The sequence below is a fragment of the Syngnathus acus genome, chromosome 15 (genome assembly GCF_901709675.1).
Source record: "Syngnathus acus chromosome 15, fSynAcu1.2, whole genome shotgun sequence".
NCBI classification, from domain to species: domain Eukaryota; kingdom Metazoa; phylum Chordata; class Actinopteri; order Syngnathiformes; family Syngnathidae; genus Syngnathus; species Syngnathus acus.
The window spans coordinates 7,823,170-7,839,166 of record NC_051100.1 but is presented as its reverse complement, the minus strand read 5'-3'; the positions used below and the strand labels follow the sequence as shown (position 1 = coordinate 7,839,166).

Here is a 15,997-nt window from a genome sequence, read left to right as displayed (position 1 = left end):
AGACATACAGCATGTCAGGGGCCACCAACCTTTTTGAAATTTGCACTTTACGTGCGTTTCACATTTGTTTAATTCCCCCACAGAATACCATAAGCAAGCGATGGCCAGCAACCCTTTGAAGAAGTTTGATATCATCAGCAGTGCAGTACGCTCAGCTATGGGAAGGCAGGACAAGGAGACGGTGACAGTGGAGGTACGCACTCGCATCCCCTCATTAATAAAACCAACCGACACGCATTCCAAAGTCACTCGCTGCTCTATTTGTGCTGTGGGCCATCCAGCCCTGTGGGAGTGTTTTTATTATTTCTTAAAATGGATTTGGAAGATCACAGTTGATTGCCCCTGAGTGGGCATAGTAATTGATATCTGCTCGGCCCATTCACAAGAACATTCGCCGCAACACACTGTTTGCCGCTGAAGGTTAAAGACGCGTTTATTGTTGTTTTTCCCCCCGAAACACGTGGTCCACATCATTAGTTCCCCCACAACGCTTAAGACGTTGAGCCATCTGGAGCAGGGTGCAGGGACATATTACTCAAGCACACAGGCATGAAATTACCGCGTCTGTGTTTGCCCCAGCCCTGGAAAGTGTACGTGTGTGTCTTTGTGCACGTCTCCTGCCCGCCACTGAAATTGGGTTGGCAATTATAGTGGTAGCAATTTGATGAAAACATTATTCATTTCACGTTGTTCTTTATCATATCAGTATCTGACAGGCTATCACAGGGTGATGAATTGTTTTTTTCCACATGAGAAGAAGCAAGAGAGAACATTTCCACGCACTTTGTTGAATCACGTCACTCCGAGCCGCTCCGAGATTTTCTTCCAAACTAATTCACGTGTCGTCAGAACGTTCAGCTACTTTGCACCGAGCCTCACAAAGAAATGAGTGAGACAATAATTAATTTCTGGGTCATCAACTCGTGGCTTTTATTTGGCAAGTGAGAGATGTGTCCGGGGATCCACATTAATTCAGCACTACAGTGTGCTGAGCGTGGCTTTCCCGTCCCGTCTCCGATATTAACATTACTGTACAGTTCAGTTCAGCCTCATAAAAGCAAGCCCAAAGCCTTCTGTAGGTATTGAATGGAAACATAGTGACTGATAGGCAGTCTCACTGCAAGCCTTCCAAAGAATTATTTCATCAGCCAATGCCGTTTCCATAATCATATCTGTGTCCTCGCATTACGCAGATAATTAACAGCACTAATGATCACGTTAAGTTCATTACACATTCCCTACCAGCCCAGAATGAAGTTGACATTATGTTGCCTTATCATCAAAGGTGGCGTATTGTTGGGAAGTCATTAAAATGGAAATGAGTGTGATGTTCGGATGTTAATTGCAGTGGGAAGGGATGAGTTATGCATTTAATGCAGCATTTAAAAGCCAATGAGTCTCCTATCTACTAAATAGGGTAATTAATGCTATATATTACTTATGTTTGTCCAATTGAAGGAATGAAATTGCAAGATGACTTGCTGTTTATCTGTAACGCCACGGCCCCGCTTTGCAAACTTCGTTATTACTCTCCTCTCTGTAATATTTTCATAATCCCCCTTTGCACAGCATTTCGAACGACACGCTACGCCGTTTCCATTCTTCAGCAGGCTTTTCAAATCAAAACTTGATTGTCATGGGTTTATTTCGGAATGAGTTTAATTTATGCTTCTTTTTATAAAACAGTTTTTTTTTTCTTTTTTTTTCTTTGCTGCCTGTTGTGCTGTTCATTTCCAAGGTTATACCCCAAAACACAAAATTAGCATCTGTCAATAAGAGTGCATATAAAGAGTGACTGCGTGTTCATTCCTTCAGTGAAATGGTCGTCGTGGGTCAGCAGCGAGGATGGACACATGTTGTTTCACTCGTCTCTCAGCGAGCACTGCTGTGATGATGGGCTTAATGAAGCAGTTAACAGTGCGAATATGATCCCTGTGTGTCTGCTCAACATGAGCATCCTGCAGTGTCAACACAGCTTCGCTTGTTATTTTTTCTTTTCTCTTTTAATCGACACACGCACATTTACCTTGCCCCCTACTGTGCTGTGGCTCACTGATATTAATGTTTATGTTAATTAGATCACACCAACAAAGGATTACATTTTCAGACAGGGGTTATTGTAAGTCTGTAGCCACTAGCTTATTTGGCCCCTGTGAATGCAATTTAGAGCCGATGTAATTGTATGAATGCATTGTAATTGCATGAGGAAATAACAATATGAATATACAATGTTTGTGTGCGTGAAATGATTGCTTTGCACTATTTTGCTTGTTTGATTTTTTTTGCAGGAGTTTCTGTCGCACATGCAGTCCCACCAGCAAAGGGGCAATAGCATGTTTGAGAATATGAGGACAAACCACTTGCAGGTTTGAAGAAAATATTTTTAGGAGTGTATTTTGAAAGTGATTTCTTTATCTTTTGTTGTCCGTCTTTTTGTTGTGACCTAGTTACGAGCCAGTGAATGGGATCAGGTCAACTCCCAATGGCTGTTTGTGGAGGGAGAGCTGTTGAGGGAGAGAGCCGTGTTTGGGCCGAGTCCGGGCGTGCTGCTCAGTCGTGACTGGGTGCAAGACGCCGCCGAAGGGCCCAACCGCACCCGACTACGCATCCGCAGAAAGGAATTGAGACGATCCAGACGGGTACAGTAATAAATGCAAAAGGCAATCTCTGCATATGTCTCGCTGGGATACTTTGGATTTATGACTGTTTGTCTGCAGTGTCTGACACGGTGCTTTTTTTTTTTTCATGAGCAGAAAACAGGTCCGAATTGGAATGTTCGGACAGAACTTTTCTTTCAAGATATATATTTTTTGACAAGATGAAAGTGAATTTACAAACTTCCCCATAGAGATAATACATATTAGCTGTGCTTTCATCCACTTTAACATAATTCTGCATTTGTCTATCACCACCTTTTACATTGCAACTGTATGAAGCATTCACTTAGCTCATCCCACAGTCAGATCAGATGACATCATCACATTGCTTTTATCGCAATCACAAACAAAAGGAGAACATTGGCCCATTCATTGTTTGCAATATTCGAAAAAGGTTATAAAAATAACGGTGATAAAAATAAAATTCTCCAAATAATATAATATATATTTGATGATATTTCTGAAGGTGCTAGGAGCCCTCTCGCTGGGTTCGAGGAAGGTCGCGTCTGCAGAAAGCAACAGCAGGACAGAACCTGACAGTGGTAAAACAAACACAAAAGACTTAGTGTTTTTATTATTATTATTATTATTATGATTGCTCAGTGCCAATGTCATGTTTTCCCTTCGTACCAGAACCAAAGAGTCGAAGTGAAATTGGCACCGAAGCTCAAGAGGAACATGAGGATGGAGGACAGGCTTGCAACCAGCTGACCTTCTTTCCTGTTTTGAATGAAACACCTTCTGCCTCTAAAGACGGTGTGGACCGCTTCACCTCTGAGCCCTGCTCACACACGCAAACCTGCGCTGACATTCGCATCATCTTGCAGGAGCTGCATCACGGAGAGGAGGTACTGTGGCACAAAAGTCTATCGTAGTATGCTGGCCATTATCATAATAATTATCAGTAATAGAGTGAGGCACTTTAATTGCTCAATGCAGCTATCAGGATTTCATTTTTCCTCATTAGAGTAAGGCCCAGTTCAGCTCTATTCAGCTGAGTTGCACAGCACATGTTGACAAGGATTCTCTTTGCGCTGGCAACCAGCCGCGCCTTTTAATGTTTCTGACAGATGTATTAATAAAAACAGTAGGAGGTGATGCAAGCTGTCTTACATCTGCTTAGTAAGTGTGTGATCTGTGTAGTTGTCTCGCAGCGGTTCAAGTGTGTGAGTCCTGCTGAGCATCCTGTCAAATGAACACAGTCATTAGCTTTGAGAAATGCACACGCACACACGGCTACAGATTAACACACAACGCGGACAGTAACACACAAAAGCAGACCCACGCATAATTAGCTTTCCAGCGCCAATAGTGTGATTATGACAGTAATGTGTGTGGGGAGAAATCAATGGTCTGACATTAAGCTCTGTCAATAAAGTCCTTCTTTTCTCTCCTTCCAATCAGCAGCTAAATCTCTCTCGGACTCATAATGCATATCTGTCTCCTGCACAATACACAGATAAGCAAACACATTTTTTTGTTATGTATTCAATTGTTGCTGATAATAATTCCAGCTATTTTTTTTTTTTTTTAATGAAATCTACGTAGTCATTGTTAGGGCCAATCGAGCGAATTGCAGCTTGTGTTTGCTAATGGTTATTGCCATTTAATCTAACCATGTGTAAAAATGATGTGCCGTGTCTCTGAGACTCACTTTGACTTTAAAGGCTTTCACGTGACACTATTCATCATAGCACATACGTTTGTGTGCGTTCAGACAAGAGGTTCTGATCGTTTAGCAGGTTGCCCATTGTGTATGTGACAGTGATTAATTCCCCTAATAATGGCCAGGCAAGACCTCCTCCTCCTTCACAAGTGGGACTCTTATGTCTGGGGGGGTAGAGAGTCTGATTTGATTAGTATAAATTGTGAGGGCCCTGCAGCTATGTTGGGGCCCCATATGGTTTTTGGGCTCTGCGTCCCAGAGGGGCCAACACAGCAGGGCAGCCAGGTGTGCACACTCACTGTGAAATGAGGGGAGAGACAATAGAATTACGCACATTAACACTATGCACTTAGCATTAGCTCCAACCAGCCCTGAAAGCAGCATGTGGGTCCTTTTGGTGTTGAATGAAGGTGCTGGAAAAGGGGCCAGACCTTCTCGTCCCCATCAATCAGCTTCCATAATGAAGTGCTCAATGGTGTCTTTTTAATAATGATTAAAATATGTGATTAAAATGATCAATCAAGTGTTGGCTGAATATGCAATGTGCTCAATGAATCTTTTGCTTAGGTCAAAGCAAAGATGTGTGTTGTGATGGTGAGCGGCCTCCAAGTGACTGAAGGGGTGCTGCTCTTCACCAAAGAAAGTCTACTCTTGTGCGAAGGATTCACTCTGACTCCATCTGGAGACGTTTGCTGCACCAAGCACCATCCCAGCAGGTACGACTGTGTACATTTTTAATTGCGCTACAACACGTTTGAGCCTCAAAATTCTTTCTACAGTGTGAGGGATTCCTTCATCTCCAGCATGCTGAGTAAGGAATCAACATCAAGCTGCAGAAACTGGCTGTATGAGGATATCAAGGAAGCCCGATTTATGCGCTTCTTGTTAGAGGTGAAATATCCCACACTGAGAATTTCATACATTCATATATATGAAATGTGATTTTTAAAAGGATGATTTGACTAGTTTACAATTCAGTTTTGTTTGAATGAGGATAACTTGAAATAAATATAATATTCAACCATATACTACGAAATGTACGTTTGGTAAAAAAAAAAAATAACCCAAAGAGATTATTTTGAGAGAGACAAAAAAGTGGTTCCCATTTAGGCACAAACAACATACCAAAGATATGCTGGACCATGGCATAAAAAAAAAAAAGCACAGACCATACTGTGGATTAGCTGAACACAACTTCTATGTTTTACGTATCTATTTCGGACAGTAAAGGACAGAATGCATAACTGTTAGTCTTTTGTGTAAACCGGGGCAGATTTAATGACATCCAAAATGAAAAATCAACACCAATATCGTCTAACACCAATCCCTCGAAGCATACAGACGAGTGCAAGTGTTATCGTTTGATGATGGCTAAAATAGTTTTGAACAGAAACCAATCTGGTCCACGGGCCACGTGTTTGACACCTGTGACATAACACTGACAAAGGGATTTTTGATTCTTATTTTTTGCACTGAATCATCTTTCATTTCTCTGTAATTTGATGCATATGTTGATGGTATCATTTTGTTTGTTTCCTGGGGAGTCATCATATTTCTTATTTGGGTCAGCTGAAAGTTCTGTAAACACAACTTTAGATGTTGACGTAAAACATTTAATCTGCTAACCACATGCATTTTCCATCATTGATCTTGAAGTTGAAATGCCTTTAAAATGAGTACCATGCAATGTTACCTTAAGGTAAAACACTGTTTTCTTTCATAGGACAATGCCATTGAGGTCTTCATGAAAAATGGCCACTCAGCCTTCTTGGTGTTTATAAATAAAGACCATGTCTCTGCATACCAACGGTAAAAAGACTTCTCCAAATGATGGATGTGAAATCTCTTGACATGAGTGTTACCGTGCTCTAAAATCTGTCTTGCAGGTTGTGCAAGGTGGTCTCATCATTAAAAGGCAGAGGCGTTGCTGACATCATCGCTAATGCCAGGTAGTTAGGAAACAGTCATTTACTGACACAGCAAATGCTTTCATACCTACATATTGCTTTCCAACGTTTGAAAGTGTTCTCGTTTCTTAACTCTCCACGCGTCCTGATTGGCCGCAGCCACCGAGTTCGGTGTCACGAGTCCCGAAAAAGACCTTTTGTCCTCAAACGTTTCCCTCATGCAATCTCCTCTCAAATGCTTTCCTCCTGGGTCTTTACATATTTTCAGACACACACTACACAGTCTACTTTCGTGGACGAGGTACACGCCGTCGTCGTCGTCCTCGTCGTCGGACTTTTCGGTTTCCATCTCCTCGCCGTCCTCATTCACTATCCGCAAGGGATTCCGTTTTATGTTGACTTTAGTCAGATTGCGGAGTGCGTTCACAAAGTCTGGGAGGTGGGTGAAGAGGTTGTCGAACAAGCCTAATTCTTGGAGGCTCTCCATAGGGACCATAGTAGGAAGCAGGGCATCCAGCTTGTTCAACCCCAGATTTAGAATCGTCAGGTTTTTAAGGGAGGCCAGCGTAGTGGGCAAACCTGACGAGGTGAGACGATTGTTACAGAGGTTGAGATAGGTCAAGCCCGCCAGTTTACCAATGGACTCGGGCACAGACTCCAGCTTGTTGCTGTGAAGGTCCAACCACCTGAGCGATGACAACTTCCCGATGCCCTCTGGGAGTTTTTGTATGTGGTTGCGACTGAGATCCAACTCATCCATATTAGTCAAGTTGAAGATACACTTCGGGAAAATGGTTATGCCCATGTTGCTAAGTGTGAGTCGCCGCCACCCGTCGGGTTTCATCCGGATGGCCTTTTTGGCATACTTGAGTGTCACCTGTGTCCCCGTGTTTGCTTTCCTTTTGGGCATGGTGCTGTAACACACACAGGGAATAATCACATGATTGAGCTCACGATTTCGGGCTTATATCAACATTTAAAATACATTTGCAGTGTGCATTGATGTGCACGGCTGATGTGATTTATTCACACGCTAAAAAAGGCTCATGTATAACCGGCGGCAATGGGAAAAGCATTCTCTCTGAGGAATTAAGAGCTTGTATGCGTGTGTGTGTGTGTGTGTGTGTGTGTGTGCGTGTAGTGTTATGTTTGAACTAGCACGCGCTCACCCGGTGTTGCCCATGGGGGTATTTAAGAGCACGACTCTCTAATTAAGGCTAATGCTGGGGAACAATCGCAGAGAGGCGACACTGGGTAATGCAGCAAAAACAAATGAGTGCTGATGCTCCATCACCGAGTGTGTTGTTTGGCCAGGAACGGAAGTGCGTGTTTATTTATTTGGGGTGCTAGGGGCACGCAAGTGTAATGACATACACGACTTCACTGTACTAAAGTAGATGTACATGAGTGAAAAGTCAAAATCAGGACTTTGATAAATGATAGTTATGGGATATTTTGCATGTGATGAAGGCTTACCCCCCCTCCCGTCTAAGAGAGCAAGGTACGCACGCAGTGTTTGTGTCTGTGTTACACCCCAAGGCCCTCTCTCGCCTCATTCATCATCCTCAGGATGAGAGGGGCTATCCACTGGTGCTTGTTCTATTATAACCTCCTATAGAAAACTATTGCATGAAATTATTGCCTGCAATTAGATAACACATACTGGGCCAAAGCCAATGATTGATTTAGTTGCGGGCTTACAAAATAATTTGTTCAGGGTTTATTGGATGAAGTGTGAAGTCTTAGAAATGTATCTGTTCTATTATACTTGACTAATATCAACATAAATGAAATTTTTTTTTTACTCACCATAGTCATGTATTCCCAATTCCGATTTAACAAAGTGGTGATAGTCTTCCGTTTCAAAAGCCTACCAGCAGCATCAGACCCTGTGCCAAAAAAGGAAACGCTGGTTTGACCATCGCAACAAACTAGTTGTCAGCATGTAGACAATGTACTGAGGTAATACCTGGTGATTGTAATCCTCAAAGTTGAGAGGAAAACTCGGGAATGCAATGTTTTCTTTCCTGCACACGGCAAATGCAAGTTTTCTCTTGTTTGGCATTGTTACTAAGCAACGCGGGGTCCTTGGCAGCAGGATTGTATTGTCACGTTACGGGCCCACAGAGGGGGAAGCAGATTTCAGGAGCAAATGAATGCTCTCCTAATTTGAATTAAACAACTTGGATAGATTGTCTTGTGCGAGTAAATTACTTTATGAAATGTTCATTACAATCTCACATAGATATGCATGCTTGCGTAGATTAACTATCAGTGTGGAAGTAATGGAAACAATTAAACACTGTCAGTTAACACTTATCTATCTATATATATAGTCTTTAACTAGAAGCTTAATGTAACACTGAGCAATTAAATGTAACCTATCTTGTAATATAAATGCCACTGCATTGCAATATTGAATTGTAGCGTCTTTCTGAAGCGAAAGAATAACTTCTGTCAATCACGCAACACGCCCATCCATCTGTGCGATCTGGCATCGACTGCTTTGGCCTTAATTCTTCTCTACCCTTCGTCGGGAGTTCGTAGCAGCAGTTTGGTTAAAAAAACGGATTTGTATGTCACTACATTTTCTGGTTACATCTACATAACAGCGGCGTTACCGAAGTTTGAAAGTGAAGCGACGCATTTCGTTTATATTTCTATAACCAACCGCACCGATTGTATCGGTAACTCCGATCCAGTTTGTTTACGTTTGACGTCATCAAACTGTGTCGTCGCGGAAAGCGATGACGTCACCTCGAACGTGACAGTGAAAGTCGCCTATTATTGTTAACATGAATCTGAGTTCACCAATAATTTGAACTCCGGATTTCAGCCGTCCTGCATTTACTTGTTGAGTCAACAGCAAATGCTTGAAATGCATAGACCCATTGTGCGCGTTACGACATAAATAACGTGCACGAACTGTGTTCACCACTTACCTACTATTATTGTTAATATTAACAATGGGTGTGTTCCAGGTTCATATGTGTTGAAATTATTGGAACTCATATGTTCACGTCCTCCTTAGAGTAATTTATAATGTGGAAATAAAGTCAAGTTATTCCCCATCCATTTGAGAACATAACTCGAATGTATTTTTAATTAAGTTCATTAAACTAAAAGCTCAAGTTAAAACTGTATTATTCACACAATGCACATAATATACGAAATTTATTGGTCAGTTAGGGTTAGGCTTTTCTTGATTTTTTGAAAAAAATAATCTCAAGAACTTTATTGACACATCACAACTAAAGTAAAATCAAGTCACCTTTCTTTTACCCAGCAGGACATTAACAAATTCTTGTTATATTGGGCATAAAGCAAACTGATAAAACACTAGAAGAGTAGAAAAACATTGTGACCATCTGCCTTGATCACTTGCTTGAGTAACACTGAGCTTTGAGGGTCAGGGTAAAAAAGAAATGAAAATAATTCAGTAATAAGATCTGCAAATAATGAAAGTACTGTTGGAGCGACACTGAAGGGAAAGCTTATTCTACAATTGAAATGATTGAAATGGTTTACCCATAAACAGGATAAAATTGAGCAGATCAAGATTAACTGTGTGAATTGGGAAATGTACCGCAGCGGTCTATACTTAAAAAAAAAAAAAAAAGGTCCACATCACACAAATGTTGCTGTTTTACAGTTCCTATCCTCACCAGTTGCTTGGAACCGAGTATAACAAATACGTATGTGGTTTTAAAAAAAAAAAAAAAAAAAAAAACATTTTTCCTATGGCGTTAACACAAGCCCCTTTTTTTCTTGTGCATCAGGAAGACTCCCGTGGTTGAGAAGACAACCCTTGTTAAATGGCAGGTATGACTCAGATGAGAATCTCTTCTGTTATTTTTATCCACTTTAAGTCTTGTTTGTGCACCAGATCAATGCGTAAGCAACATCTGTCCTCAGAAAATCTGACTCATAGGTTAAAATACAGTCAATTAAAATGGGAGAATAAGCATTATTAGGTAGTAATGTTGCCCTCCGGTCTCCATCATCTTTCAAATAGAATTACTGTGTTCACACCATCGACGCTAAGTAAAGACTAATGTCGTTCTCCATGCACGCCAATTTTTTTCTTTATCTTTTTTTTGAACATTTCTTGATGTGTTCTTTACCTCTGTGTACGTTTTCGTCCCACAGAAAGGGGAGATCAGTAACTTCGAGTACTTGATGCATTTGAATACTCTTGGTGGAAGAACGTACAATGACCTCATGCAATATCCTGTGTTTCCTTGGGTCCTAGCTGACTACAAGTCCGAGGTACAGTTTCTAATCTAGGCCAGTGGCTCTCGAACATGTCACAGCATGTACCACCTAAAAATGTAGCTTTCCAAGTCCCGCTATAATGATCACACACGCTAAATTTGAAATATTTTTTACAGTTAATGCAGCATCATGCAAAGTTTGAATTCAGTAATTCTTTTACATACCACTTGAGGGACCCTGCATACAAATCACTGCACTCTCAACCATACCAATGACCATTTATCTTTTTTAATTAACAGTCACTGAAATAAGATGCAATGAGTGATTTATTATTGTAAACGTTTATCTAACATTTGACGCAGACACTGGACCTGTCAGATCCCGCAACATTCCGAGACCTGTCCAAACCAATGGGCGCTCAGACAGAGAAAAGAAAGCAGATGTTCATCCAGAGATATGAAGAAGCGGAGCATAGTGAGGGTGAAGGTATCTTTCCAGCTTCTTATTTTCCTTAATTCTTATATTTGGCAGTGGATTACACCTCGTATTCAACATGCCATGTGTTCTTTTTCAATTGTTTTAGGAGGTTTGTCAGCACGATGCCACTACTGTACCCACTATTCTTCAGCCATCATTGTGGCCTCCTTCCTTGTTCGCATGGAGCCTTTTTCTCATACCTTTCAGACACTGCAGGTATAACACAATATAAATTGTAAGCACGAACATACACTGTCATTATTAGTCAATCTTGTGCGAAAATTAGATCATTTGGGAACTTTCATCTTTGATTCAATGAGTTGTTCATCATCCAGAACATTAATTTACCTCATTTATAAAAATGTAACAAAAAAATGTAATCAAGCTGTCACATCACAAATATGAAGGGATTTCTGAATGTATGGATAGGGTCTTTATTAGTGATTAGAATAATTAAAACGAATATACAGCAGCTGTAATGAATAGAAATGTAGATGAAATTAAAAATATTAGTCAGCTGCTAATTTGTCAGTGCACAGACTGTCGCATTCAAAATCTGCAGCTCACACATTTTTTTTGTTAAAAAAAATACATTTCAAGGAGTAAAATAAATAAACTGTTAAGCTGTTTGTGCAGCATTTGTTGTTGGTTTTTGTCTCTTTTTGAAAACAAAATCTGGTGAGATTCCAATATATATGCAAATAATTGCATGAGGCATCCAAAAGCAGCCCACAAAAGATAGCCATTGATGTTGCAAATTTCCAATACGGCGTCCAATTGATTATAATGAAAAGGCATGCATATTTGATAGTCAGAATAAAGCAATAAAGATGCTAGTCTGGTGTCTTTTTGTCTGCTGAGGCGAACAACAGTCGTGTTGTAATATCCATAACTGGATTTCCATCTCTAACCTGGTTTATCAATATATAAGCTATTTTCATTCATTTCAATAATTGTTTTATCCTAAATTACATTCCCTCTCATGAGATTTTCATCACAGATTATAGGAATTTATGAAAAGCTTCCTTTGTCTGCAGTGAGGTTGCCTTCTCTGACTACTGTATTAATAGAACATAACGGGAAGTTTTTACTTTATCTGTCTTCTCTTTTCACAGGGTGGGTTTGATATCCCCGAGCGGATGTTTTTTAGTGTAAACAAGGAATGGGAGTCGGCCTCCCGAGATAACATGAGTGACGTCAGAGAGCTGATTCCGGAGTTTTACTACCTGCCGGACTTTCTGCTCAACTCCAACCACATGCAGCTGGGTAAGGTTCTAAAATGCTTATTCAATTGACGATATCAGTTTTAGTTCAATATTTAGTCGATCTCATCCCAAAAGTAGGCCATTAAACATAACACAAATCTTCTTTTAGGCTGCATGGCGGACGGAACCGCTCTGGGAGATGTGGAGCTGCCGGCATGGGCCAAAGATGACCCTCAGGAATTCATTAGAATCCAGCGTGAGGTCAGTGACCTTACCCCCTCACTTTCGGACACTTACTTAACTTAATAGTCATTTTCCTGTAAGACCAAATATTGCTGTTCATCACTAAACAAATGTTATCCTCAAATTTCTCATATCGGCCACTTCTCTTGCTTTTCAATAAAAACATAGCAGCACAACCCAAAGCGGGCCTTTCTTTTTTCCCACAATGCATCATGTCTGCAGGCTCCCTCCACTTTCTCAGCTGGATGTCTGCTTTTTATTTTGCTCTTGATTCTCGCTTCCTTCATCTATCTATCTTGGGGTATCTTCACTGTTTTCATGGCACAATCTACTCAACCATGAGCATAAAATTAGTAACTCTTGAAGATTATTTGTCTTCCGTACACAAATTAAATTAGGACAATATATCCTCAGTATGAGTTTTTTTTTCCCTGTTACGCTAGGGTGGGATGATTAAGAATATTTGCAGGCATGCTGCAGGTCCTTACATCCTCTTTTTCTTTATTAACTCTTCAAAACCAATCTCTAGCTAATTCCGGACAAATTTCTTTAATGCCAACATGGTGATAACGCTCATAACGATGCAGCATCTTACTTGTGAATGGACTTTTCAAGAAAAACATTGTGTTGTTTTTTTAATTGGACTGCATGTGCATTTTAAAATAAGTGTTGCTCTAGTTTCATATTAAAAGTTTGACGGATGACTTTAGCCTCACTGTAATAACGACGCTGTGCATGCCAGTGTAGTGGTTTGCAACAATAAACTGTGTTTTTTTATAACAGGCTTTGGAAAGTGACTACGTGAGCGCACACCTCCACTTGTGGATTGACCTGATCTTTGGCTACCGACAGCAAGGCCCTGCTGCTGTGGAAAGTGTCAACACCTTCCACCCTTACTTTTATGCCCAGAGAGGTCGGCAAGATGCTAAAGATCCGCTGATTAGGAGCACAATCTTTGGATATGTCAGCAACTTTGGCCAAATTCCCAAACAGGTAAAAAAAAAAATTGCACATTGATGACCCAAATGAAAAAAAAAAAAAAAAATTGTGTTCTTGCCATAGCTCTTCACTAAACCCCATCCGAAGAAAGAAGTGCCATCACCATCTCACCCAATTCCATTTTTCATCACTCTTGACAAACTCAAGACTAATGCCCAACCGTTTCGAGGTACGTTTGAAGAAGGGGTGTGCAAAGTGTGGCCGGCGAGCCACATTCGCCTGCTCCGTACTTTAAACTGGACCACCTTTGTTTCTTTACTACATACGATACTAAAAATAGTGAAATAAAACAAGCATGCATTAAATTTATTTTTATTAAACTGCTGTAGAATGAATTCTAAATTATTGACAATAATAATGAATTTAAGTGGTTTCGCACATACATTTTGGGCCCTTCTGTTTGTTATTGTTACAATCCATAAAATAGCATGCAATTATTGTCATCTCCATCTGCCACCACTTTGTGTTGTTCCCCGCCTTTATTTTATCTCACACCGTTTGACGCCAATTATTGTATACAAGATGTGTCGCGGTCTCCGGGGGATCGTTGCAACGGCGCGAGAGCATCCATATTTTAATTTACGCTATGGACAGAGAGGAAGGCACTATCTGTGAACTACGATATGGAGATGACTCTTTTGCTGAGCTCTACTTAATAATCTGAATATCCCTACAGGCCCACTGAGGGAGAGGAGATGAATCTGCAAATGCTCAGGGAGAGATTCCTGCATATTACATTTCATATTAAATCTTAGAGTGTCTGATCTGATCAATAAGCAGATAGAGATGAATAGGAGGAGGAATGCCGGGTCTTAGCTACTTTCTGGGGATTTTCCGTGCAGAGCTGGTGACAGGATGTAATGATTTGTGCTTGTACGGATAGGTCAATTACAGGAGCAATTACAGCTCTGTGTGCACACAGTGTCTCTCACACACACACACACACACACACACACACACGCACGCACGCACGCTCACACACACACATACATACACAAACATGCAACTTTTGAAGCCAACTAGGATACCGGTGTTTGCCAGATGTAATCTGGCAGCTGATATTATCTGTGATTTATCAAATGACATTCTATATAAGCATGAGCTGACTCAGCGTAGTCAAATCCTGTTTTTTAAGTCAAAGCTAGGTCACAATTGCTAACAAATTAAATTGATCTATATTTAAATGATAGGATTTAGGTTTTTGTCATCATTTCCTGTCACACTCATTGTCACATAACATTATGATATTTCTTCAGAACTAGCAAGAGGTCCTGTGGGTCAAATAGTGTGTTTGGGAAAAGAGGTGGTGATCCTGGAGAGAAACCGACTCCTCCTGTCTCCTTCATTGAGCTGGTCCTTCAATTGGGGTTTCCCTGACAACAGTTGCACCTTTGGAAATTATACTACTGGAAAGGTAATTGTTTAATGTCTTCGTGCACGATTGAAAGCAAAATGAAATGACTGCGGATCCAATGCTACAATATATGTTGCATGGAAATCCTCAATAACAGTACTGTGTCCTCATGTCTTTTGCGTTTGTGTCCACCTCAAGACATTTGCCGTGTGTGAGAGCTTATGTGCCTGGGGGGCAACAACATGTGCTGTCCGACCCAACCCAACGACCGTCATCACTGCAGGAAGCAGCACTGTGGTTTGTGTGTGGGATGTGTTGATCAACAAGGACAAAGTCAGCCACATGAAACTCAGACGGGTGAGTCTGGCTGCATGTTTTTTTTTTTAAACATACAGTAACATTCTTGTTGACTCTTTGAATATCCCCATTTTGTTTTAAAATGTACTTGACCTAAACTATAATAATATTTTACTTGACCTTAACTATAATAATATTGTCAGTGTTATTCTATTTTTTTGTAAAAATAGATGTCGCCTCCCACCTGCTATTGAAACAAAACAATTATATTAAATTAAATATAAATTAATATTGGTGTTTATTTTGTCCCTATTTAAAACATATCTGGTACTTGCCTTAATTACATTGATGATATATACAGGGTGTTAAAAAGGAAGCAAAGCAAACACATTTTGAAATCTGAGTATGACTAAATACATACCCAAATTAAACAAAATTAAATTGGCTTCATATTGAAAAATAAAGGAAGCAAAGAAAACACATTTTGAAATCTGAGTATGACTAAATACATACCCAAATTAAACAAAATTAAATTGGCTTCATATTGAAAAATAAAAATTTCAGAAAGCACTATCTGAGACACATCCGTCCTTTTGGCCTTCCTCTTTTATTTGCTTCTGAAATCCTTTTCCAGTAGTGTATTTGTATTCAGACTATTACTCATCTCGTTCAGATTTGAGATCATTTCGTTTATTACGATATGAATATATGTCAGATTTTTTTTTTTAATCGCCCTGCTCTGCATATCATTTTTACCCACAGCCGCTATACGGCCACACTGACGTGGTGACATGCATGACTGCGTCTGAGGTCCATAGCTTAGTGGTGAGCGGATCCGGTGATCTCACTTGCATCTTGTGGGATCTGGAGGAGCTCAGCTACATCACACAGCTGGTGGGACATACAAGCAGCATCTGTGCTGTGGCTATAAATGACCTCACGGTAAGTCTGACCTGAGTCGTGTCATATTATGTTTG

At 40.4% G+C, this 15,997-nt stretch overlaps 2 protein-coding genes across 7 annotated transcripts in view; one reads left to right on the top strand and one right to left on the bottom strand.

Annotated features, from left to right (window-relative positions):
- wdfy4 (WDFY family member 4) overlaps nt 1-15,997 on the top strand; it is a 34,589-nt gene that overhangs the window by 16,750 nt on the left and 1,842 nt on the right. For all 5 annotated transcript variants that reach the window (XM_037271510.1, XM_037271511.1, XM_037271512.1 and 2 more), the window contains 20 exons: nt 84-193; nt 2,289-2,366; nt 2,448-2,639; nt 3,124-3,199; nt 3,291-3,505; nt 4,891-5,039; nt 5,103-5,214; nt 6,047-6,132; nt 6,210-6,272; nt 10,010-10,052; nt 10,380-10,499; nt 10,808-10,931; nt 11,029-11,138; nt 12,038-12,188; nt 12,297-12,388; nt 13,154-13,363; nt 13,433-13,538; nt 14,626-14,783; nt 14,922-15,080; nt 15,783-15,962. In XM_037271510.1, coding sequence (XP_037127405.1) covers nt 84-193; nt 2,289-2,366; nt 2,448-2,639; nt 3,124-3,199; nt 3,291-3,505; nt 4,891-5,039; nt 5,103-5,214; nt 6,047-6,132; nt 6,210-6,272; nt 10,010-10,052; nt 10,380-10,499; nt 10,808-10,931; nt 11,029-11,138; nt 12,038-12,188; nt 12,297-12,388; nt 13,154-13,363; nt 13,433-13,538; nt 14,626-14,783; nt 14,922-15,080; nt 15,783-15,962 — 2,534 coding nt within the window. The remainder of the gene's footprint in view (nt 1-83; nt 194-2,288; nt 2,367-2,447; nt 2,640-3,123; nt 3,200-3,290; nt 3,506-4,890; nt 5,040-5,102; nt 5,215-6,046; nt 6,133-6,209; nt 6,273-10,009; nt 10,053-10,379; nt 10,500-10,807; nt 10,932-11,028; nt 11,139-12,037; nt 12,189-12,296; nt 12,389-13,153; nt 13,364-13,432; nt 13,539-14,625; nt 14,784-14,921; nt 15,081-15,782; nt 15,963-15,997) is intronic.
- On the bottom strand, nt 5,575-8,943 carry lrrc18a (leucine rich repeat containing 18a). 2 transcript variants are annotated; one of them, XM_037271812.1, is made up of 3 exons: nt 8,200-8,943; nt 8,040-8,119; nt 5,575-7,144 (listed from the first exon to the last, which is right to left on the bottom strand). In XM_037271812.1, the coding sequence occupies exon 3, from the start codon at nt 7,138-7,140 to the stop codon at nt 6,319-6,321; it is 822 nt and encodes a 273-aa protein (XP_037127707.1). In that variant the 5' UTR covers nt 7,141-7,144; nt 8,040-8,119; nt 8,200-8,943; the 3' UTR covers nt 5,575-6,318. The 2 variants fall into 2 exon arrangements, with proteins under 2 accessions (XP_037127707.1, XP_037127706.1); XM_037271811.1 differs by having other exon boundaries at nt 8,040-8,943.

Bases quoted from the DNA above. Each gene is read 5' to 3' on its own strand.
- lrrc18a (XM_037271811.1), bottom strand. From the start codon at position 7,140: ATGCCCAAAAGGAAAGCAAACACGGGGACACAGGTGACACTCAAGTAT.